Source organism: Chlorocebus sabaeus, chromosome 12 (assembly GCF_047675955.1).
Source record: "Chlorocebus sabaeus isolate Y175 chromosome 12, mChlSab1.0.hap1, whole genome shotgun sequence".
In the NCBI taxonomy this organism is placed as follows: domain Eukaryota; kingdom Metazoa; phylum Chordata; class Mammalia; order Primates; family Cercopithecidae; genus Chlorocebus; species Chlorocebus sabaeus.
The window spans coordinates 111409970-111432262 of record NC_132915.1 but is presented as its reverse complement, the minus strand read 5'-3'; the positions used below and the strand labels follow the sequence as shown (position 1 = coordinate 111432262).

The 22293-nt window shown below is 55.0% G+C and overlaps 1 protein-coding gene across 1 annotated transcript in view; it reads right to left on the bottom strand.

The window, feature by feature from the left end:
* The window catches only part of OLFM1 (olfactomedin 1), a 38078-nt gene that overhangs the window by 9949 nt on the left and 5836 nt on the right, over positions 1–22293 (bottom strand). Inside the window, exons 3-5 of the mRNA XM_073022089.1 lie at positions 18767–18922; positions 15052–15271; positions 6308–6414 (exon numbers count right to left, since the gene is read on the bottom strand). Of these exons, the coding sequence (XP_072878190.1) occupies positions 6308–6414; positions 15052–15271; positions 18767–18922 (483 nt within the window). The remainder of the gene's footprint in view (positions 1–6307; positions 6415–15051; positions 15272–18766; positions 18923–22293) is intronic.

Below are 22293 nucleotides of genomic sequence, written 5' to 3'. Positions count from 1 at the left end.
TGAGAGCCCCTGTGCAGGTCTGCCCTTTCTGATCATGACGCCGAGGAACAGAAGGTTAAGAATGTCCTGGCCAGGCGCGGTGGCTCACACCTGTAATCCCAGCACTTTGGAAGGCCGAGGTAGATGGATCACGAGGTCAGGAGATGGAGATCATCCTGGCCAACATGGTGAAACCCTGTCTCTACTAAAACACACACACACACACAAATTAGCCAGAAGTGGTGGCGCACACCTGTAATCCCAGCTACTCGGGAGGCTGAGACAGGGGAATTGCTTGAACTCGGGAGGCAGAGGTTGCAGTAAGCCCAGATTGCGCTACTGCACTCCAGTCTGACGACAGAGCAAGACTCTATCTCAAAAAAAAAAAAAAAAAAAAAAGAACGTCCCAAAGCTCACAGAGAGACACAGACTCCAGTGCGGAGCCGCCCTGAACCTCTGTGCCCAGCTGTGAACCATGCTATCCATAGGGACCCCACACAGGAGCTCACTGGTGACATCTGATGTCCCCAACGGCTCTGCAACACACCCACCCTCAGCACAGGCAGGAAACGTCAGATTCCCAGCCCCAAGATGTAGGAAGAGCAGGGGGTCAGGGTGGGACTCAGGCCTCCTGAGGGTCGTGGGGGTCTCTGCACACTGATCATCCTTCTCTAGTTCAACGGACCACATGCTACAGTCCCTGAGAGCCTGTGGCCAGACGCTGAGCAAGGCCACCGCTCAAGCACAGCCTCCCTCTAATTCCACCACACAGGCTGAAAGGCCCCAAGTTCCCGCCCAAATACCCTCCTCAAACCCTGAGGGTTTCTTTGCGGGAAAAGATAAAATAAAGCCACGGGTGGGTACTTCCTTCTCCAACACACAATGCATTTGTAAATACCGCACTTTCAGGGGACCAGGCTTCCCCGAAACCAAGGCCCAGCACAGCTTCCCATGTAAGAAAAACTGGCTGTCTGAACCTCTGGGCCGCATTTCGGCTGCGTGTGGTGCAGTTTACTGAGAACGTGGGATTCTCCTAATTGTGCCAATTACTTTCATCAGCTTCCCAGCGAAGAGGGCCTCTCGGTTCAGGGGAGAGCTGGACGATGGGCACGGACCTGGCACCGCCGTCCCAAACGCCTCTGATGCAGCCCCCGGGAAGTGGGAAGAGGGTACTATTTAGAGGGCTCTGGTGTAGGGACTTGGGCCCGCGCGGCACTTCCCTTTGGTTTGGCTCTGTCACATGTCTTCCCGACAGAATTGCTAACGTCAAGGAGCCTGGGCTGCTGGAAAAGACGCCCTCAAGGGGGCCGTCGCTGAAGGGGTGGTGGGAAAGAGGTGGGGATTCTGGTAGTTTCCGCCGGAGGCTCCACTGCGGGAGTGAAGGCTGAAGGGGAACAGACAACCATTCTCGGTTCTGGGAATGTCCATCCTCACACTAAGAAGTGGTTTGAAGGGATGCTGATGTTTATGGCACCACTGGCGGTGGGCTGACCACTGCTTGCACCCACACGGTTTTATGCATTTCGGATATTTCCACCTTCTGGAAAAAAAGATCCCGTAGGATCCTTATAAAATATCTAGATGGCCTTGACGCTGTTTAGATGATGGGAAAGGACTTTGACACACTAAGCTAAGCTTGCTACTGTGTGTAAAATGACAGTGTTTTCCTAACGATATCACCCCTTTGAACGTGAATTTCCTGGGGTGTTGGGAGTAGCACTGGCCCTCTTTTTGGTGTCTGGTGTCTGCTGATGTGAGCTGACCTGAGACTCTTATAGGAAGCAGGTCAGAAAAGAGGAGGCAGATGTCAGGCTCTGGAAGGCAGCCCGTGGTCAGAGCAGGCCAGGAGCCTCGGAGCTGGGGAAGGGGTCCCAGAACTCATGTGGTCTCCCTGTGGGTGGGAACACAGCCTGGCAGGGCATTCATGCATCAGGTTGAGAGCTGGTCACCCTCCACACAGCCCTTCCCTCCTCCAACAGTGAGGCAATGGGACAGGTGGGAAGGAAAGGGGGTGCTGTGGGGCCCGGTGCCCTGGGAAGTGCAGGGGTGGCTCCCTGCTGAGAAGCACTGGGGGGTTCTCAGTGCTCAGCACAGGCTGGGCACACAGACGGTGCTTAATAAATGAACCGAGAAAGGCCTGATGCAAAGGCGTCCCAAGCTAACTTTGTTCTGACAGCTTAGCAAGGACCCTGCAAGCTGGCTCAGGACCATCCCTCCCGTGGTCACATGAACGCGGAGATTCTGCAGGTTCCCCTGAGCCGGGCTCTCTAGTAGGCAGTCCCGTTGCACTTCTCCCCTCTGCCCTTGGCCACACCCGTCTTACAATGCCCTCCATGGGAGCCTGTGCTGAAGGCAACATCGATTTTGTTTCCTTTCTTTTGGAGCGAGTTATTGGTCTCCTGTGTGTGTGATCAAAACTGAATGGGAGATTGGAAAAGATCAAAACAAACAAACCACGGCTGGCCTAGATCAATGGCGGGACCTGGGGACATGTCACTTAGCACGCTGGGAGTTGGAGGCTGCACTGAGCATATGGCTTGGAGTGACTGTGGTCGACGATGCTCTGAGCAGGCCCCCAGTGGCTCCTCTGCCAGCCCCAGTACCCATCTCCCCCACTCCCCTGCCAGGGATCCCTCCTCCTGGGGCTTCTCCCCACACTCTACTTGCCACCAGAGCCTCTTTTCCTGGAGGGCAATCCAGTTAGCAAGCAGAAAATAGATGCCTAATGATCAAAAGCATCCATCAGCACCGCGACAGCTTTGCAAACCCACACCCTGGCTACGCTGTGCAAAGCAAACAGCCGGGGCTTCCAGGAGCCCCAGATCCTAGGCACCTAGAAAAACGATAACCTGACTAGCGCTCCCTACGACAAAGGAAGGTGATATAAAAACAGGAGTCAAGAGGCGTACACGCGAGGCGTTAGATACAGACAGAGCAGTGCAGTCCCGAGGGGCGGTAGATACAGGCAGAGCAGTCCAGTCTGGGGGGGCGGTAGATACAGACAGAGCAGTGCAGTCCTGGGGGGGCCTTAGGACCAGACAGAGCAGTCCAGTCCTGGGGGGCGTTAGGTATAGACAGAGCAGTCCGGTCCTGGGGGGCGTTAGGTCCAGACAGAGCAGTGCAGTCCTGGGGGGCCTTAGGTCCAGACAGAGCAGTCCAGTCCCGGGGGGCGTTACATATAGACAGAGCAGTCCGGTCCTGGGGGGCATTAGATACAGACAGAGCAGTTTGGTCCTGGGGGGCCTTAGGTCCAGACAGAGCAGTTTGGTCCTGGGGGGCCTTACGTACAGACAGAGCAGTCCGGTCCTGGGGGGCCTTAGGTCCAGACAGAGCAGTGCAGTCCTGGGGGGCCTTAGGTACAGACAGAGCAGTCCGGTCCTGGGGGGCGTTACATATAGACAGAGCAGTCCGGTCCTGGGGGGCATTAGATACAGACAGAGCAGTTTGGTCCTGGGGGGCCTTAGGTCCAGACAGAGCAGTCCGGTCCTGGGGGACGTTAGGTCCAGACAGAGCAGTCCGGTCCTGGGGGGCGTTAGGTCCAGACAGAGCAGTGCAGTCCTGGGGGGCCTTAGGTACAGACAGAGCAGTCCGGTCCTGGGGGGCGTTACATATAGACAGAGCAGTCCGGTCCTGGGGGGCGTTACATATAGACAGAGCAGTCCGGTCCTGGGGGGCATTAGATACAGACAGAGCAGTTTGGTCCTGGGGGGCCTTAGGTCCAGACAGAGCAGTCCGGTCCTGGGGGACGTTAGATACAGACAGAGCAGTCCGGTCCTGGGGGGCGTTAGGTCCAGACAGAGCAGTCCAGTCCTGGGGGACGTTAGGTACAGACAGAGCAGTGCGGTCCTGGGGGACGTTAGGTCCAGACAGAGCAGTCCGGTCCTGGGGGACGTTAGGTCCAGACAGAGCAGTCCGGTCCTGGGGGGCGTTAGGTATAGACAGAGCAGTCCGGTCCTGGGGGACGTTAGGTCCAGACAGAGCAGTCCGGTCCTGGGGGACGTTAGGTCCAGACAGAGCAGTCCGGTCCTGGGGGGCGTTAGGTCCAGACAGAGCAGTCCGGTCCTGGGGGGCGTTAGGTATAGACAGAGCAGTCCGGTCCTGGGGGACGTTAGGTCCAGACAGAGCAGTGCGGTCCTGGGGTTGCCCTCTGCAGCAGCGAGGTGACTGCTTCCTGCTCACAGATCTCCGCGCCACCAGCGTGGGTGTGTGGGGTGGTTTTCCTGCTCTGCTCAGTGGGGTGGGCCAGATGGCAGGGAGGTGGGAAGGGCACTTATAAGGGGAGGGTGGTGTAAGGGGACTCAGCTTGGAGTGTCAGTGCATGCTACAGACAGGCGCTCCATACTCCCGAGACCCTTCTGCCTCTGGGGGTGAGAACGTGGTCTTGTCATCCATACTGAGATGCCGATGACCCTGATGCTGGAAGGTCCTAGGGAGGACAAACCAGGAAGGGCACACAGACGGCTGCATGAAGGCCCTGTCCTTCCCCCTGCTGTTAAGGGAGCTGATGCATGAAGAGAAGTGCTTTGGACAGAACCTGCACACAGGACCCACTTGCTTTTTTTTTTTTTTGAGACAGAGCCTCGTTCTGTCACCCAGGCTGGAGTGCAGTGGCGCGATCTCGGCTCACTGCAACCTCTGCCTCCCGGGTTCAAGCGATTCTCGTGCCTCAGCCTCCCAAGTAGCTGGGATTACAGGTGCATGCCACCACACCTGGCTAATTTTTGCGTTTTTAGAGAGATGGGGTTTCACCATGTTGGCCAGGAAGGTCTCAAACTCCTGACTTCAGGTGATCTGCCTGCCTTGGCCTCCCAAAGTGCTGGGATTATGGATGTGAGCCACCAAGCCCGGCCATGCTTTCTAAGTGCTGGCCAGCATCACCTTGTTTTTATTTCCGTAGTATGATCATTATCACCAACATCTGTGGCAAGAGCATGTTCCTAATTCTCAACATAAGGGGGGTTTTCCAGCGGGGATGTGGACTAAAAGAGTGGTCAGAGTCTTCATAGCTAATTAAATTGTTAGAAAACTTCCAAGCATCAGCTGTCACGATTTAGAAAATAGGACAGAAAAACGTTCTCCCTGACAAACACCGAACACCAATTGTATCCCAGCTCTGCAGTCTGGCCAGCCCCTCCAGATGGGGACAGGGGCCACTCCCATGGGAGGCCGGGGGATCAAGACACATGCAACAGGCTCTAGCAAGCCTGCCAGTCCCTCTCCTCTCCCCAGCAATCTTCCTGGAAGGAGGGAGTATGCCGGAGGCAGTGCTGCCCATGTTTTAAATAGCAGAGATTTCGTGGAAATGGTAGCAATGGGGAAGGAGGGAGGTAAAGAGATCAGAAATCAGAGGGGAGAGAGCTGAGTCCATCCCTTCCATCAAACCCGCTCCAGATAAAGCTTAGAGGCTATCTCACACTTCAAAGGGCCTTTCTCAGTCGGCCCAGGGCAGAGCTGGGTTGTTTGTTTTTAAATGTTTGTTTTCTAAGTGTCCTGCAAACCCCTGAAAGAAAGGGGGGCTGGGTGAGCAACGCCCACTCTGGCAGCAAGAGCTCAGTTTGCAAATCAAGGGACAGCTTCCCTCCTCCAACGGGAGCCTTCAGAGGGAACTCGCTTTGGAGGGAGGCTACAAACCCATGCTGCCCGGTGTCCAGGGGTCTGGGCCCCAGGGGCCGAGCGGGTCCGGGCCTCACCATCGGTCGGGCAGCCGCCCTCACCTCCCCATTTTTTAAAGGGGCTCTAACGTAAAACCCAGCTCCCCAGATAAAGGGAAATATGGTGCCTGTTTCTCTCTCCTCTTCTGAGGTTTCACCCAGTGGGGAAAAAGCCTGGGAAAAAAGAACATGGCCTCTTTCATAAATCAAAAGAAACAGGAGTCTCCATCAGCCATGAAAGGAATGGCAAATGAAATACAAATGAGATGTCATTAAAACAAGAAAAGCCTAATGAATTCTTTTCCTGAAGCAGAGGCAAGGACCGGAAAAGACAGGGCTGTGTTTTGGCTCCAGAGAAACGGACTTGGGGCACCAGCCCAGCCCAGCCCAGTGCAGCCCACTGGGGCTGGGGAGGGAGCCTTGAAGGGGTCTGCAGCCATGTAATGGGATACCATCATCCTCATGTCACTCCTCGGCCTACGATCTACGACTCTGGATTAGCACAGAGGCCTGGGTCCCTCCTGGAAGTCTTCCAGGAACAAACGCCCCCAGGCACCAAGCTGCCTGGTCCACAGGCCCTGGAGGGTGGGCGTGGCTTGTAGCCATGTCCGAGGCCCACCAGGTGTCTGAAAGTGCTCTTGCCCAAATGACCTCCTATGGCATAAGGGGACACTCACCCGGTTATCGCCTTCGGGGGCGAGAGGGTCTGTCATCCAGGATCCAAACCTCGAGCCGGAGGTCTTGACAGTCACGGGGTCACTGATGCCCGTCAACTTCCCGCAAGCTGGAAAAGAGCACGCAGGTCAGGAGAGGGAGGGCGGGGGCCCTGGCCCGCGGTGGTCACCCTGACCCTGACTGCCCAGGGCACACGTGCCATGTGGCAGCTTCTCCTCTTGCCCTCGGGGTCTGGGGTGCTGTGGAAAGATGCTCACGACCTTGATTTCACAGACAATTCCCCCCGTCTCGGAAAGGCCACCTCCTCCCCAAAACAGAGCAGCTGTGGCCAGGATAGCATGGAAAAGCCGTGAGCAGACAGCCGCCCTCCTGCGCTTCACCCCTCCTCAGCCTGCTGCACCCATGGCCTGGGGATGGGGGTGCTGGAGCAGCACCTCTAGGAGAGGGGTCAGCTCTTTCCAAGACTCAATTTTCTTCTCTTGGAAATGGGAACAGCAGCAGCTCCACCCCCAAGGACATTAGACGTCATGCCCTGACAGCCCAGCCCGCATGGGGTACAGTTAGGTGCAGTGCGAGACACTGCATCCAGGCAGGCCCTGTCGCACCACGGAGCAGCAACACCACCAGCGGCCCCGGAACTGACCGGGACAAAGGCCACAGCTGCCTTCCCGCAGAAGGAGCCTGCGCGCTTCTCCCACAGGCCTGAGCCAGTTGCTTCTGCCTGTGGGAGGAGCCCAGGCTGGAGCGCTGGGATTTTGAGCACCAGGGTGGATGGGATCCTGGATGTGACCTCAGCAGCCCTCCGTCTCACAGAGGACCGTGGAGGTGAAGAGGGACACACCCGGGCCACCCGGTGATTCGGGTTAAGGCTGGAGCCCCCCCACACCCCTGAGGGCTCAGGGCGGCTTCCACACCCACTGCACAGGAACACAACTCCTCCTGCCCAGAGGCCGGCGTGTCAGCACAGCTACGCAGCACTTCCACAACGCACGAGCCTCAGCCGCCCTCTGAAGGGCCCAAATGCTCCTGATTCTAGCAGGGACCCTGGATGGAAAGTGGGTGGTTTCCCCGCAGAGGGTAGAGGAAGGGTCCCTCCGCTGCAAGCCCCCGCACCCTGCCCTGACCCTCCCGGCCAGGCCCGCCTGTGACCTCCTAGGTCTGCGTGGCACCCTCGGTGGGCTTGCGAGAGCACATGAGTTCAGAGGCCATCCATGTGCGGGAGAAGACTGCGGGCGAGTGCGTCTGGACCTCGCCTCAGCCAGGATAATACCGTAGGCAAGCAGGGTGGGGCAGGCTCCAGGCTGGTACCCGGGAGGGCACAGCCCGGCCACTCCCATGCTCAGCGCAGGTCTTGGGGTGCTTCCCACTCTCTCTCAACTGGAAGTGGCGAGTGTGCCTGTTATTGGCATCACACAAGACCAGAAAGAGGAACGTTCCCGGCCCCGCCGGCGTGGAGGTGTCGCCGGTACTGTGGGTTGGCGGGAGAGCGTGCATCCAGGCAACAGGGGCTTTCAGAGGGACAAGGAGCCCACCGCCCGCAGAAAAAGACTGGGTTTGTCCCCAGATTCCCATCGAGTCGGGCTGCACTGCTCCGAGGCCCTGGCAACCTGGCTCCCGGCCTGCTGCCTCTGCCCCGATTGGAAGAAGAAATGTCACAGCCCTTCTTTCCCCTCCTCCTCCGTGCTTATTCCCCTGTTCCCACTTTCACGAGGCATTATGTGCTTTCCCAAGTAAATATTGTCCCCTCATGGCTGGAGGCTTTCCGGCAGTGGGGCCCGGTAAGAGGCTGCCAGGGTCTGCTCGGCCGTAGTCCACGTGGGCTCCGGGCCAGGGCCATGCCTCCCATCTGTGGGAGGAGAAGCAGCAGAAGAAAGAGACAGAGAGGAGATGGCCACAGCTGACCGGCGTCTATGGGGACAAGAAGTAAGAAGATGTGGGGGGGTCTGAGAAGTGTCACTAGAGGGTCCTCTTCCAGGAGAGCCGAGCCCAGCTTTTCACCCCAGTGCAACTCGTGGGCGGAGAAGAGGAGCTCAGGGGGCCTTCACTAAGGCCCTGGAGGAGCGTGAGGCAGGAGGTGGGAGGCAGGAGCCATGGCTGGGCTCACCCCTCACCCTCCGGCTGCTGAGGGGCCCTGGGCTTCGGGGGAGACAGCAGCTCCCTCTGCACTGAGAGAAGCCCTTCACAGCCCCTCTCCAGCCCTCCCTGCCATCCAGAGGCCGGTGTCCCCTAAGACAGCGCTGTGGCCCTGGGAACGTCCCGTGAGGGCTCTCCACGCCGTGGTTCTGTTAGTGGTCCGGAAGGAGAAGCCTAGAAGAGCGGCGGCCCCACGCTGGGTTTTCCATCCAGCAGCGCAGGTGGGCTCTGGCCACTTCAGCCTCCTCAGTCAACACGCTGGGCCTTCCGTGACGCTGGCCCACACTAACGCCTGGAACCACACCCGCAGTAGGCTCGTCCGGGTCGCATGACCTCCCAGAAGGAGACCAGGTGTCTGCCCTCCACCTCACAGGCAGCCAGCAGAGGCCAGAGGCAGCAAGTCAGTGCCGGGCTCCGTTCCGCCACCTGGCCCGAGCCCCTCCCTGCTGGTTCACGCAGCTTTGTTCCAGCTGTCCCTCCACCTGGCGTGCTGGCCCCAGCCCCGCCTTCTCACCCACCTTCACTGGTTTGCCCCAAAGGGACACCTCTGCCCTAAAGACGTGCCGCTCCTCCACTCTGCCTGGCCTGCCTGTCCTCACGGGAGCCGGAGCCAGCTTCCCACCGTACATCTCCTGGGGCTGCCGAGGAATGTCTGGGTCTTGCCGCCCCAGGGAAGAAACTTCCTGCACTCACCCTGTTTCCTCCAAAACACAGCCTGGGGATTTGTATGGAATGAATGAATGAATGAATGAATGAATGGCTCATTGCTCAGAAAAGCCTCCTAAGTTGAAGGCTTCACTCTCCATCTCAGTGGAGGAGACAGTGAGGAGGGAGGGTGACCCTCTTCCCTGGAGGATGCTCTGTAACCCCCTCTTCTCCTTATCTATAGATGGGGTAATAACAACAGCGAAGGCTGCTGTGAGAATTAGGGCAGGGACCACCAGAGAGCTTTTGAGACAGCACCTGCCACAGAGTCAGAGCTCCACAGAGGTCAGGAGGCATCACTGGGGATTCAGACTGAGGACGTGCGGAGAAGATGAGCCCAGGTTAATGTGGTCTTCACCCCTCCCACTTCATCCCGCAAACCCTGAACCTGGCAGGTCTGCTCTCCAGAAGATGGCTCTGCCCCAGGCCCACCCTGCCCGGGTCAAGGGCTCCCTCCTCCCTCCTGCATGGGCCCCACTGGCTCAGAGCTGAGCATTGCCCTCTCCAGCACCCTCTTTTAAATGCAAAAGTGACCCCTTGAAATGAGCCTTAAAATCCTGGCTTAGCGAGGGCGGGGAAGGGTGAGGCTGGCTCTGCACTCTGCTCTTCCAACTGCTGGCTGCAGGCACAGCTCCCAGGGCCCTCGGGGCTGGAGGCCACCTGCCCTCCTTGAGTCAGGCAGTTATTTTTGGTTCTCCATCCAGACCGCTTCTGCCAAGACCTCAGGAACTGACAGGATCTAAAAAAGCCCATGGCAGAGCCTCAGCAGCATCTTGGCACATCCAGTTCAGGAAAGCGTCCCTCCCCAGTCACGAGCGCTCAGGATGCACGCGCAAGGAGGGAAGAGGAGGGGAGAGGCAGGAGAGGGCTGGCTGGGCTTCCTGCACTGCTGGAGGCTCAGGAAATGGCCCAAACGGGCTCTGTCTCCTAGGAAGGCCTAGGCTGGGAGGGCCGGCATGCTCAGCTGGAGGGGCAGGCCGCCCGAGGGCCCCAGACGGGCTCAGAAGGCAGGGCGCTGTGCAAGGCCGGGAGCCTGGACAAGCCGATGCCCCTGCGGATGAGACAGTCTGCCTTTTGCTATTTCCAGAAGGAGACCACTTCTGAGCAGCAGCCTGGATGATCTCATAGAACAGGCCCGGGGAGATGCCCGCTGAGGACCTCAGGCCAGAGACAGAGGGGTCTCTGGGCAACCCCGGAGACAGGCGAGGAGGGCTGAGTGCCCTGAAGCAGGCAGACGGGGTTCCTGGCCTGCCGCCTGTCCTCTGAGTCTATCCTCCTTGGTCCCAGCTTTTATCTCCCGCAATCCGGGAAGACTTAAGCTGGAAAAAGTCTGCAGAGCTGGGAACTCGGACGAAGCAATGTCCAAGATACAGATGAAAGAAGCTGAGAACCATGCAGCATCCCCGCCAGGCCTCGAGATCAGACCCAGGGCCTGGGCTGGGGTGGCCACCGAGAAAAGGGTCACGGCAGACCCTCCTCCTCGCACGGCAGGGAAGGGCGGACCTCCAGGAGACTCTCACTGCCTGTCATCTGGAGAACTTCCTGGGAGAAGCCCCGGCCGCCCGGGGGCCCCACTCAGCCAGTGCTTCTGAGCGGCTTTTTAGATTTCGGTTTATTTCCTCCCCCGTCATTCTAGTGGGTTTTCTTTCGGAATCCACTGGCAAGGGCTTAACTCTCTATCCTTGAACGCACCATGTGTGCCGGGGACAGTGGCTCACTGTCTAGCTCCACTCAGGGCCGGGGGAGGAGGAGACAGACGCTCTCTCTGCCTGGCTGACCCCTTCTCACTTCTCAGGGTCAGGGAACAAGAGGGAGGCTTCGGATTCCTCTCCCCCAGGACAGAGTGTAGAACATGGTGCCAGAGCCAAGCACCATGCCGACAGCCCAGGCTGGAATGCGGGCCTGCAACTGGACTTGCATCAACCTAGATACCCAGGCAGGCCCAGCTCCCAGCGGCTGGCAGGGGACTCTGACGCGGGAACCACTGGGCTTTGTTAAGATGCGTTCCAGTGAAACCAAAAGACCCGATTGACCCTGAAGCCCGGGCTCTGTCTGTGCTTATGGGTGTCTGGGGGCTTCCTCCTTACCCTTGGGGGAAAAATAAAGAAACGAAGGAAGCCTTTAGCACCAGAGTGCCAGGATGGTATATCTGGGAGGAGCCCTTCCAATCAGCTGGCCCCCTCATTTATAGAGAGGACTGCGAGGCCTGAAGCTGACACATCCTGGGAGCTCCATGGGTAGAGCTGTGTCGTGCACTGACCCTCTCTTCTGGCTTCGCTTAGCTTCACTGCTGGGGCATCTGACTCTGCAGGCTCCCCTGGAGAGAGGGCCCCAAGCCCAGCTTAGGGGACGAGGCCAGGGGTACGTGGCAGCACTGCCTCTCCCCTTGCCCTGCAACAAGACTTGCTCCAGGAGAACCGACCAACTGCCTCCCTTCCAGAGGATGCCTGAGAGGAGAGGTTCAGATTCAAGTTTCTGGCTGGGCCGTTACGAAAATTATATAATGCCATCCAAAGAGGGATCTTCAGAATTGGAAACTGAAAGATGATAGAGCCCTGGTCCTTGTTTTCTCTGTTTCTGAGTACGTTCTGGGGTCAGGAATTGTCAGCAACGGTGACTTGAAGAAGGTAGCAGCAAGGAGACAGCTATCAGGAAGACTTTGGGAGAGCCCCTCCTCCAGGCTTACCGCAGGAAGGGAACCCGGACCCTGTTCACTAGACCATGGAACCTGCAGCCACTAGACCATGGAACCTGCAGCCGCTAGACCATGGAACCCGGTAAGCTAGACCATGGAACGTGCAGCCGCTAGACCATGGAACCCGGTAAGCTAGACCATGGAACCTGCAGCCGCTAGACCATGGAACCTGCAGCCACTAGACCATGGAACCCGGCAAGCTAGACCATGGAACCTGCAGCCGCTAGACCATGGAACCCGGCAAGCTAGACCATGGAACCTGCAGCTGCTAGACCATGGAACCCGGTAAGCTAGACCATGGAACCTGCAGCTGCTAGACCATGGAACCCGGTAAGCTAGACCATGGAACCTGCAGCTGCTAGACCATGGAACCCGGTAAGCTAGACCATGGAACCTGCAGCCACTAGACCATGGAACCCGGTAAGCTAGACCATGGAACCTGTAGTCACTAGACCATGGAACCTGCAGTCAGACTTCACACCAGCAGGTGCAGCAGGCACACCAAGAAACTGCAGGGTCCGGGACGGGGGAGGAAACTGCCCACTACTGGATGCCACGTCTCGCAGGAGCCCTGCCCACCCAGGATGGTCTGCAGCACGTGCTGGCTCCACCTTGCAGAAGGCAGGTCTCCTCGGCAACCTCCCAGCAAGGAAACAGGCCGCCAGGGTGGTCCTGAGGCGGGTGCCTATTTGCAAGGCTAAAATGAAGCTAAATTAAGCAGCTGCAGGATATTAATTTGGCGCTTAAGTTACTGAGCTTGAATGAAAGCCTGGGAAGAGGGAGGAGGAAGATCAGCAGCTGCTAAATCTTTCTATCTGTGTCTATCAATCATCTGTCAATCAATCAATCATTTTTCTATCTAACTACCTACCCAGTCATCAGTCAGTTATCATCACCTCTCTATCCATCGACCTACCTGCCTACCAGCACCTCCTCTGCTGGGCACAGCGCTGAGCTCAGAATCTGAAGGACTTCCATGAATTATCATTCTGTGAATTACCTCGGAGCTCAGGGACTCCCTGCACCATTTTACAGATGAGGAGGCAGCTGAAACTCGAGAGGGTAAACGCCTTGGGGGAGTCGCACAGCTATCGAGTGGCGCTTACTACCTTACAGAGCTGCCTCCTCTACGGGGGGAGCCCAGTTTGCTGTGTGTCAAGATGAGTCAGGTGCTGGCTACAGGCAGATGCCAGGGCCCCACCTGCAGAAGTTCTGATTCAGCAGCTCTGCCTACGTGTCGCAGCCCTTCCAAAGAAAGAATTAAATGCAGAGGTGAAAGCAGGCAGCCGCGCTCCAAAGGTGGGAAAAAGAGGGCCTCTGGAGGCCTATGAACCCTCTCTCTTTACTCCCAAATCAATGGTGTTAGCAGCCCAAGGACAGCCATGTGATCACTTTCACAAGACCCAGGATTTGAAGCTACAAGGTAAACTCACCCGGCTACTAAAAATAGGCCAAGCACAGATGGGAAGGCCAGCTCATCCGGGAGGGGTGGTGCCCCCCTCGGAAAGGCCCTTGGCTTCTCACTATTTGCAACTTTTTACTCCAAATCCCTACTTTGCTCCCTGGATTCCTTGACTGGAAAATGTGGAGGTTTTTTCTGGGTTTCTCCGTGACGTGCCCTGTCTATTCCAGGGAGGAGAAGACACTGCTCATGGGGAAATACACAACAACAACAAAAAGACCCTGCCACTGGGTACTTCGGAGGCCAAGGGAGACCCCATCCGTGGGAGTGTTTGGAGGTCCCGGAGAAAGGGGCAATGGTGAGGTCACTCAAGGTCATGATGGGGAGAACGCCAAAGATAGTACCCAATGGAAACAGTCATACAGCCTCATGATCGTTCATACAGTCCTGTCATCATCAACATTCACACAGTTCCTAGAAAATCGAATTGGGAAGCCATGGTAGAGGTCATCTGGCCCAGACGCCCCTCCTGGGACTGTCTGTCACCCAGCCACTGTCATACCAGGGCTGGGCACCATGGAGCATGGAGCCGAAAGAATGCAGTTAGCAGCCCCCATGGGACACAGCCAGCGTGCACTCATCAAAATGGATTAGTTCTCCAACCCCCAGCATTTCTTATTGTCTCTGTTTCGGGACTGGGGAACTTGAGGCTCTGTGTGTTCACTGAGAACACCTAGAACAGCGTTTAAAAATCACCTAAAGTGGGAACCTGGGGAAACAAGGGTTTGGCTGACTCTTTTCTTTCCCCTTGAATATTCTCTCTCTTCACCTGACTAGCAACACTAGAGGTTTTTCTTTAAAGTATTCTTTGTGGATGTTTTAGGTTTATCATAAGGCACTTGGAGTGTGTGTGTGTGTGGAAGGGAGAGTAGAAATAAAAAGGTAACCAAGTTAGAACATCAGAGAAAGCCTGAGATAAACTTCCTAAGGCAAAATCACCCTAAAATTACCCTACGTTACCCTAAAAAGTAGGTAGTATGCAAACAACCACCTTTGTGTTATTAAAAAAAAAAAAACACCGCTTAGTGAGGACAGATGGTTAATATTTCTTAAGAAAAACTAGAAGTGGAATTGGGATTTGAAATGTGCTATTTAAAAGCAGACTCAGAGGCTAATGTGTTAAGATTTCTCCTAGTGATTAACTGGAGAGTTGGTAAAGTGAATGGGTAATCAATCAGAAATAAGAATCCAAACGGGTCACCCCACACTGGGAGTTTTTCTTTGGAAACATACCGAGGAAGGGGCTCATTTGCTCAGAGGCTCCTCCCCTTCCAGGCTGTGGGCAGGGGCTCCCTCCCGTGCTGTGAATGGCAGCTCTCCTGTGATGTGATTGCATTTTGCTCCCTTTTTCATTCCAACTATGCAGGATTCAATATTTCAGGAGCTCCACCAGCCCCCGTTCTCGATCCAGAGGAATCTGAGATGCGTATTTCCAGCCCTATGAAACTGCTGTCTTCAACGCACACACACATACAGTACCGCACACGCACACACAATCCGCCAGATGGTATGCTATTTTTTTCCAGATGTGTGACTCAGCGGGGTCTGTGGCCTCTGCACAAGACCCAGCTCTGAACAGCGCGCTAGGATGGGTGCGGCCTTACGCTCCTCCTCTGCTGTCTCTCAAGATAGCCCTGCCCAGGAGCCCTAATCCAGCCATCACCTCGCAAACCTCAGCACCACTCCCTAAGCCTGTGCGTGCGCCGGAGGTGGGCAGTGCAGCGCCACGTCCCGCAGGGTTCTGAGCCTACCTAGTTTTTGCATGCATGCACGGAGCCTTTCTTCAAGATTGGACACTCTGCTCTGAAGTTCATCGTAGTCATAGGCGCCAATTTCCTCTTGCAGCTCGTTAAGGACTGACGTCAGATTCTGGACCTCCTCTTTAAACTGCAATACCAATTTGGCATCGGCCTTGTACTCTTCCAACACAGGTATCAAAGGCCTAAGTTCATCCATTTTCGCTTTTATCGCCTGTAAGGTTAAAATAAGCTAGTTCAGTGCGATGCATGCAAGAACTCTCGCCCCCTGCCTTGGCCTGGCTTCTCTCTAGGTGAGGGAACGTGTGTATATTCCCGCTTTATTTACAGGCTTATTTATTCTGGTCCAAATGAGTTAGAAGAGCATATTAAACAGTCCTCAGAACACCAGCATATTTGGGAAAGGTCTTTATTGTCAGTTTAGAATGCAACATCTTAAGGTTACATGCTTTGAGTCACATACACGAAGTTTTTTTTTTGTTCTTTCTTTTTCAAAAAATGCATTGACAAGGGTTCAAACTATTCATGAAATGCAGCTACAGTCGCATGCAAAGGAGGATCCTGGTTGTATTCAAGGTTCCTTAGTGAAATGGTGCTAAGTATTGGAAAATAATAGTAAAAATGCATGGTGCAAAAAGCTCTCTGGCTCTCTTTCATGGTTACATGGGAGTGGACTGCTTCTTCAGTCACTGCAGCATTGAAAAAACTCTTTTAAGTTAGCCCTGCAAGTAAGAAAACGAAATACCGTTGAAGAACTAGCTCACTAGCCTGCCTGAAACAGACAGCCATCAGGAAACACATATTTGCATGGTCGTTTAGAAAAATCCCGCTGTAATGCTCGAGTTAGTCAAAACCAACTGCTTGAAGAGTTACTGAGATCCCCTCATCACAATTTCTGCCGGAATTTCTTTTAATGCGGTGTAGCACAGTCAAGGCAAGCGCTTGCTTTTCCTCCCCCAAAGCCACAGCACCCCAAAATTGGAAACTTGGAGAGATGTCTATGTCAACCACGTTTGCCAAGCGAGCTACCTCCCAGTTGCTGAAGGCACCCCCATCGTTAGAGGAGTCTGCCGGAAGCAGAGAAGGGAGTGCTGGCTCAGAGACGGAAATGCTTTCTGGTCAGACAGGTCAACATCTCTCCTTCCACAGTAATTCATGATGACCAGCCAGATGCAAGGACAAAATGTCCACCTGCCTCTGCTGAGCGCAATCAGCTCGTTTCACCTCAACAGGATTGGGCCTGCTATTATTTTATTTATCATATAGATTTATAACTTCATTAGCTTGCCATTTCATCTATTTCATGTATCGTTTTAAAAAGAGAATTAGTTCTTGCCTCATGCAGGGAGCACATCAAAGAAAAACATTAGCATAGAAAGGACGGGAAGACAGAGACAGAGCACATCAGCAGTTTCCAGTCGGGCGAGGGTGTGTCACTGGACCTGTTCATTTACATCTGGGCTGGATTTCTAATTAAAATGCATGTATACCTTAATTAAGGTGGCATATAATGTTTCAGTCGAATTATACTGAGATGGAGTCAACTGTGGGCAGAGCTCTACCTGGCTGTACCTATATATCTATGATTTTAGGTCAAACAAACAGCAGTTTTAACGTCCAGAGTTACCCGGAGAAGCAGAACGCTTCCCACGAGACGGAAAGGAGGCTGGCGTCTCTCTCTTCTTTCCCTGCACGTCTATGGCATGCCTTGTCATGGCTAGATTAGGTCAGATGTGAAAAATCCACTGCCCTGCGAGATTCCTGCTCCGGAATGGCTCTCATCAATTCAGCTAATCCTTGGCTAATGTGATTTACCTGCAGCAGCTACAGAATGACAAGGGCCAGTAACGATGTCCCTTCCCAGCTAATACTCGACTTGGCTTGGGCAGCACAGGACTCAGAGCCCTGGCTTCCAAACCACACTGACGGGGGCTTGGGGGCGAGTGTGTGCTGCTGCTGCCACTCAGGCCACCCCTGCCAAGATGGCTTCTGCCAAACCAGGGCCAGTGGTGGCCTCCCTACTGCCAAGGGCAACAGTCCTTTCAAGGCACAGAGCAACCTTTGCTGTGCTTCTCCCTGCCCCAAATGACCATTTCTGTAGGGAAAGGCAAAGCATGAAGGGAAAGCACACCCAGCCTCAGAGGAGGAGAAGGAGGAGAGGGGGGAGGAGGAGGAGGATGAAGAGGGGGAGGAGGAGAAAGGGGGAAGGAAAGGAGGAGAGAGGAAGGAAGGAGGAGGAGGAAAAGGGAGGAGGAAGGAGAGGGGGAGGGGGATGAGGAGGAGAAAGGGGAGGAAGAAAAGGAGAGGGGGGAGGGGGAGGAAAGAGGAGGAGGGGGAGGAGGGCAGAGGAAGGGGAGGAGAAGGAGGAGAAGGGAGAGGAGGAGGAAGGGAAGGGAGAGGAAGAGAAAGGAGGAGGGGAGGGGGATGAGGAGGAGAAAAGGGAGGAAGAGAAGGAGAGAGAGGATGGGGAGGTAGAGGGGCAAGGGGGAAGAGGAGAGGGGAGGAGGAGAAGGAAGAGAAGGAGGAGGGGGGGAGGAGAAGGAAGGGGAAGAAGAGGAGGAGGAGAGGGAGGAGGGAGGAAGGGGGAAGAGAAAGGGAGAAAAGAGGGGAGGGGGGAGAAGGAGAAGGAGGATGAGAAGAGGAGGGGGGAGAGGAAGGAGGAAAAGAAGGGGAGAGGGAGGAGGGAAAGGAGGAGGGGGAGGAAGAGGAGGGGAAGAGGAGGGAGGGGGAGGAGGAGGAAGAGGAGGAGGAGTGAGGGGGAGGAGAGAAGGGAGGGGAAGGAGGAAGAAGAAGAGGAGGAGGAGTGAGGGGGAGGAGAGGAGGGAGGGGAAGGAGGAAGAAGAGGAGGAGGAGTGAGGGGGAGGAGAGAAGGGAGGGGAAGGAGGAAGAAGAGGAGGAGGAGTGAGGGGGAGGAGGAGTGAGGGGGAGGAGGAGTGAGGGGAAGGAGGAGGAGAAGGAGAGGAGGGAGGGAAAGGAGGAGGAGGAAGAGAGGAGGGAGGGGAAGAAGGAGGAGGAGGAAGAAGAGGGGGAAGAGGAGGGAGGGGAAGGAGGAAGAAGAGGAGGAAGAGGAGTGAGGGGGAGGAGAGGAGGGAGGGGAAGGAGGAAGAAGAGGAGGAGGAGGAAGAGGAGGAAGAGCGGAGGGAGGGGAAGCAGGAGGAGGAGGAAGGGGGGGAGAGGAGGGAGGGGAAGGAGGAAGAAGAGGAGGAGGAGTGAGGGGGAGGAGGAGTGAGGGGAAGGAGGAGGAAGAAGAGGAGGAGTGAGGGGAAGGAGGAGGAGGAAGAGAGGAGGGAGGGGAAGAAGGAGGAGGAGGAAGAAGAGGGAGGAGAGGAGGGAGGGGAAGGAGGAAGAAGAGGAGGAGGAGGAGTGAGGGGGAGGAGAGGAGGGAGGGGAAGGAGGAAGAAGAGGGGGAGGAGAGGAGGGAGGGGAAGGAGGAAGAAGAGGGGGAGGAGAGGAGGGAGGTGAAGGAAGAAGAAGAGGGGGAAGAGAGGAGGGAGGGGAAGAAGGAAGAGGAGGAAGAAGGGGGGGAGAGGAGGGAGGAGAAGGAGGAAGAAGAGGGGGAGGAGAAGAGGGAGGGAAAGGAGGAGGAGGAAAAGAGGAGGGAGGGGAAGAAGGAGGAGGAGGAAGAAGAGGGGGAGGAGAGGAGGGAGGGGAAGGAGGAAGAAGAGGAGGAGGAGGAGGAGGGGACAGAGATGGGGAGGAACATACATACCTTAAACTGCCTGGCCAGGTGTTGCTTATGACTCTCCTCCACCTGTTTGAACTTGGACTCCAGTCCTTTCATTTGGTTCTCCATCTTCTCCACGTACTGCAAGTCTCTCTGGGTCCGCCTGTCCAAGACCTCTATGGATTGAGACATGTTCTGCACCTGTCAAAAGGGCAACAAGTTCAGCGAACGAGCCGCCGTCGGTGCCAGGCAATCTTCTCTGCCTGCTCGTGCCCACACTGCCCTTTCCCACACAGCCAGCACACTGGGAACCAGAAGTGGCCCATGCATTATTTACAAGGTAATCGCCAGCATCGGACTGATAGCTCCCCAAACACAGCAAATAGGTTGGGTAAACATTTCCTCTGCCAACGTGTTCTTAAAATCAGGGATGCAAATCAGGGGTGTGGGAGACTCAAGTTCCTTTATTGGTTGTAGCTCCAGGCACAGACTGGGTGATTTCTCTTGATCTCTCTCTCTCTCTTTTTTTTGTTTTTCAGTGGTGGTGGGTGGGGATTGTTCCTAGTCTTTATGTTGCAAGACAAAATCAGTAAGGCAAGCATAAACACCAGCAGAGAGAAATGGCACTCTGAGGCTGCCCCGCCCCCAGGTATAAATTCTTCCTCCTAAATCTCATTGAGTGCCTTGCTGATAAGGTTGATTACTTAAGTGCAGAGTGAAGGAACAAGGGAGCTGCTCTCCCTGACTCTGCATCAAGCTTTTTTCCCTATCTCCTGTGCCATCCATCACCCCCCACAGTATCATAGGTAGATGACTGCTCTGCAAACATGTACATTCTGAGCATAGAGTCAGGAATCAATCACCCAGCAAATGAAGAATCGCTGTTTTACATCTTTACGGGCAGATCTGAATTCAGTCTAGCCTCAAGATGGAACTTTAATATTCAACAGGATTCCAGGGAGCTTAAAAGAAAAACAGTTTTAGTGCAGCCACCTGCCAGTGCATTTTATTTGCAGGAAACTGGCGTGTGCTTCTGTGCAAATGCATCTGGGGCTGCAGGGAGGCGGGAGGAAGCTGAGGATTGCCGCAGTGGTGTTTGGGTCATTTTCTCAGAATCTAATCCAATTACTAGGGAGGAAGTTACCTCCATGACAGCAAATCTTCACTTCTGACTTTTGTGCTGAATTTGAAAATACTTTCCCTTCTAGGAACAAATCCATTTGGGGATGAGGCTTAGCTCTGCCTGGTCAGTGTGAAAAGAGAACAGTGTGGTTTTCACTTCTTACTATACGTCCTCCACCCCGCCAAACAAAGTCAAGTAAAATACGAGAGAGCGAGCCTAGCCTCCTCAGTAGGAGGAAAACCGCTATGGCCAATCTCAGTACCCCAAAATGCAAGGAATTTCTTATCTTGTTATTAGAAAGGAACACACACCAACTCATCTTGAAATTTTAAGTTTGTAAAGCACATGATGGGGTGGCTTTAGCTCCCCGTCACCCCTTCTGTTCCCTGGGAAATGGAAGCATACTTCTTACACCGCCCTGCCTGATTCCCTTGCTTGTCTTCCTCTGTCACTTTGAATAACTATAGCACCTTTTCCAAGAAAAGATGTAAAGTTTGGTTTTATTCATCCTTCAAGGCCCAGCCCAAATGCCACCTCCTCCAGGGAGGCTTCCCTGATGAACTGAGTTAAAACTGGCTGCAAACTATTCGGAAACAACAATGTCACTTTGTTGGCACGATGTCTGCCTAGGAGTGAGCCACACAGCTGTCCCCCCACAGCCTTCTCGACAGGATGCTCATGGAGGGAGTGACACTGGGTCTCATCCACACCTGTAACCCCTGCACAAAGTCCAGTAAATCTAGTGCACAGGGGTGGCCCCTGCAGCCACACGGCCGGAGGAAGCAACAATACAAACGGCAGCGCCAGCCCAGAACCCTCTCTCCATTCCCCTCCTGGCAAAATCCCCAGGAGCAAAGGCCCACAAGTGCTGAGGAGAAGCTGCTGAGCTGCTGCTGGCCTCAGTCAGGAGACCACACACAGTGCCGCAGGCTTTTTGCTCCCCAGAGAAGGAATGCTTTTAAAAGATTGCAAAGATTAGACTCTAGATTTAAAAAAACAAATTTTAAAGATACCAAGTTATTCAGCTACCTTAAAACCAAACAATTACCCTCCTACAGTTCTCCCAACCCTGAATGCACTTTGCTTTCTGGCCATGGACAAGGCACAGGCAAGGTTCGCCTCCAGTGGACAGTCAGTCCAGGACTGCAATCACGGACCCATCTCCCCGCCCTCCGGGAGGGCGTTCCTCTAAGCACAGCCCTTCCTTCATTTTCTTGCCTGCAGGATGTGCCTCTGAGAAGCCAACTGACAGGCTCAGGGTCACAGAGCTACAGGATGACAGTCTATCCCACACTTCACCCAACGCGGCAGCAGGCACTAAGAAGCGGGAGGGGAGGCCGGGCGCGGTGGCTCACGCCTGTAATCTCAGCACTTTGGGAGGCCGAGATGGGCGGATCATGAGGTCAGGAGATCGAGACCATCCTGGCTAACATGGTGAAACCCCATCTCTACTAAAAAAAATACAAAAAACTAGCCAGGTGAGATGGCGGGCGCCTGTAGACCCAGCTACTCGGGAGGCTGAGGCAGGAGAATGGCATGAACCCAGGAGGCAGAGCTTGTAGTGAGCGAAGATTGCGCCACTGCACTCCAGCCTGGGCGACAGAGCGAGACTCCGTCTCAAAAAAAAAAAAAGAAGCAGGAGGGGGGCCAGCAACACACAAAGACACACCTGGCCTCAAGATAACCAACGGCTAATAATTACCCATCCTTTCCCGTGTTCCAGGCACTGCACTGAGTCTGCTGTGTCATTTATCTCATTTGATCTTTACAAAAACCCCGGGAGATGAATACTATTTTGAGTCCCATTTTACACATAGGGAGACCAAGGCTCAGAGAAGTTAAGCAACTTGCTTACTGTCGCACAGCCAGGCGGCCTGCCAGTTCAAGCTGGACTGGCTCCAAAGCCTACACTCTCAAACCCAGAGCCAAGTGCATCTTCAAAGAGAACGGAGCCCGTGCCCCACGCCTGCCACTATCCATGTCCCTACAGTGCTCGACCCCAGCTGCATGGAATTACCTGGTGAGGCTTCCAGGGCTATACATGTCTGGGCTTCCCACAGGGACCCCAGGGCAACAGAAATCAGAGACTCTGCGGGGGGGGGGGGGCCCTCACCAGGTGGGTTAAAGGTGAAGCCAGGCCACAGAAACACCGACAGACCTGGCTGGAATATGCTCAGCTGTGACCTAGCCCCATCCACAGGGCACATGGGCTGAGGTTTCTGGAGCATCCTGTCCTGCTTCTGCCCATGAAGAGAAGGCAAGAGAAGAAAAGAGAAAGAGGAAAGAAAGAAAATAGCACACACAGGCCAGGGTGTGCGGGGGAGCTGAGGACGGAGCAGCCCTGCCTCCTGCTAAAATGCACAGTGCATTAAGGAGCGAGGGCCCTCTTTCACAGCAAATGGCTCATGCCCTCTGAAAATAGAGTGCCCGCTATGGCATCAAATGGGGT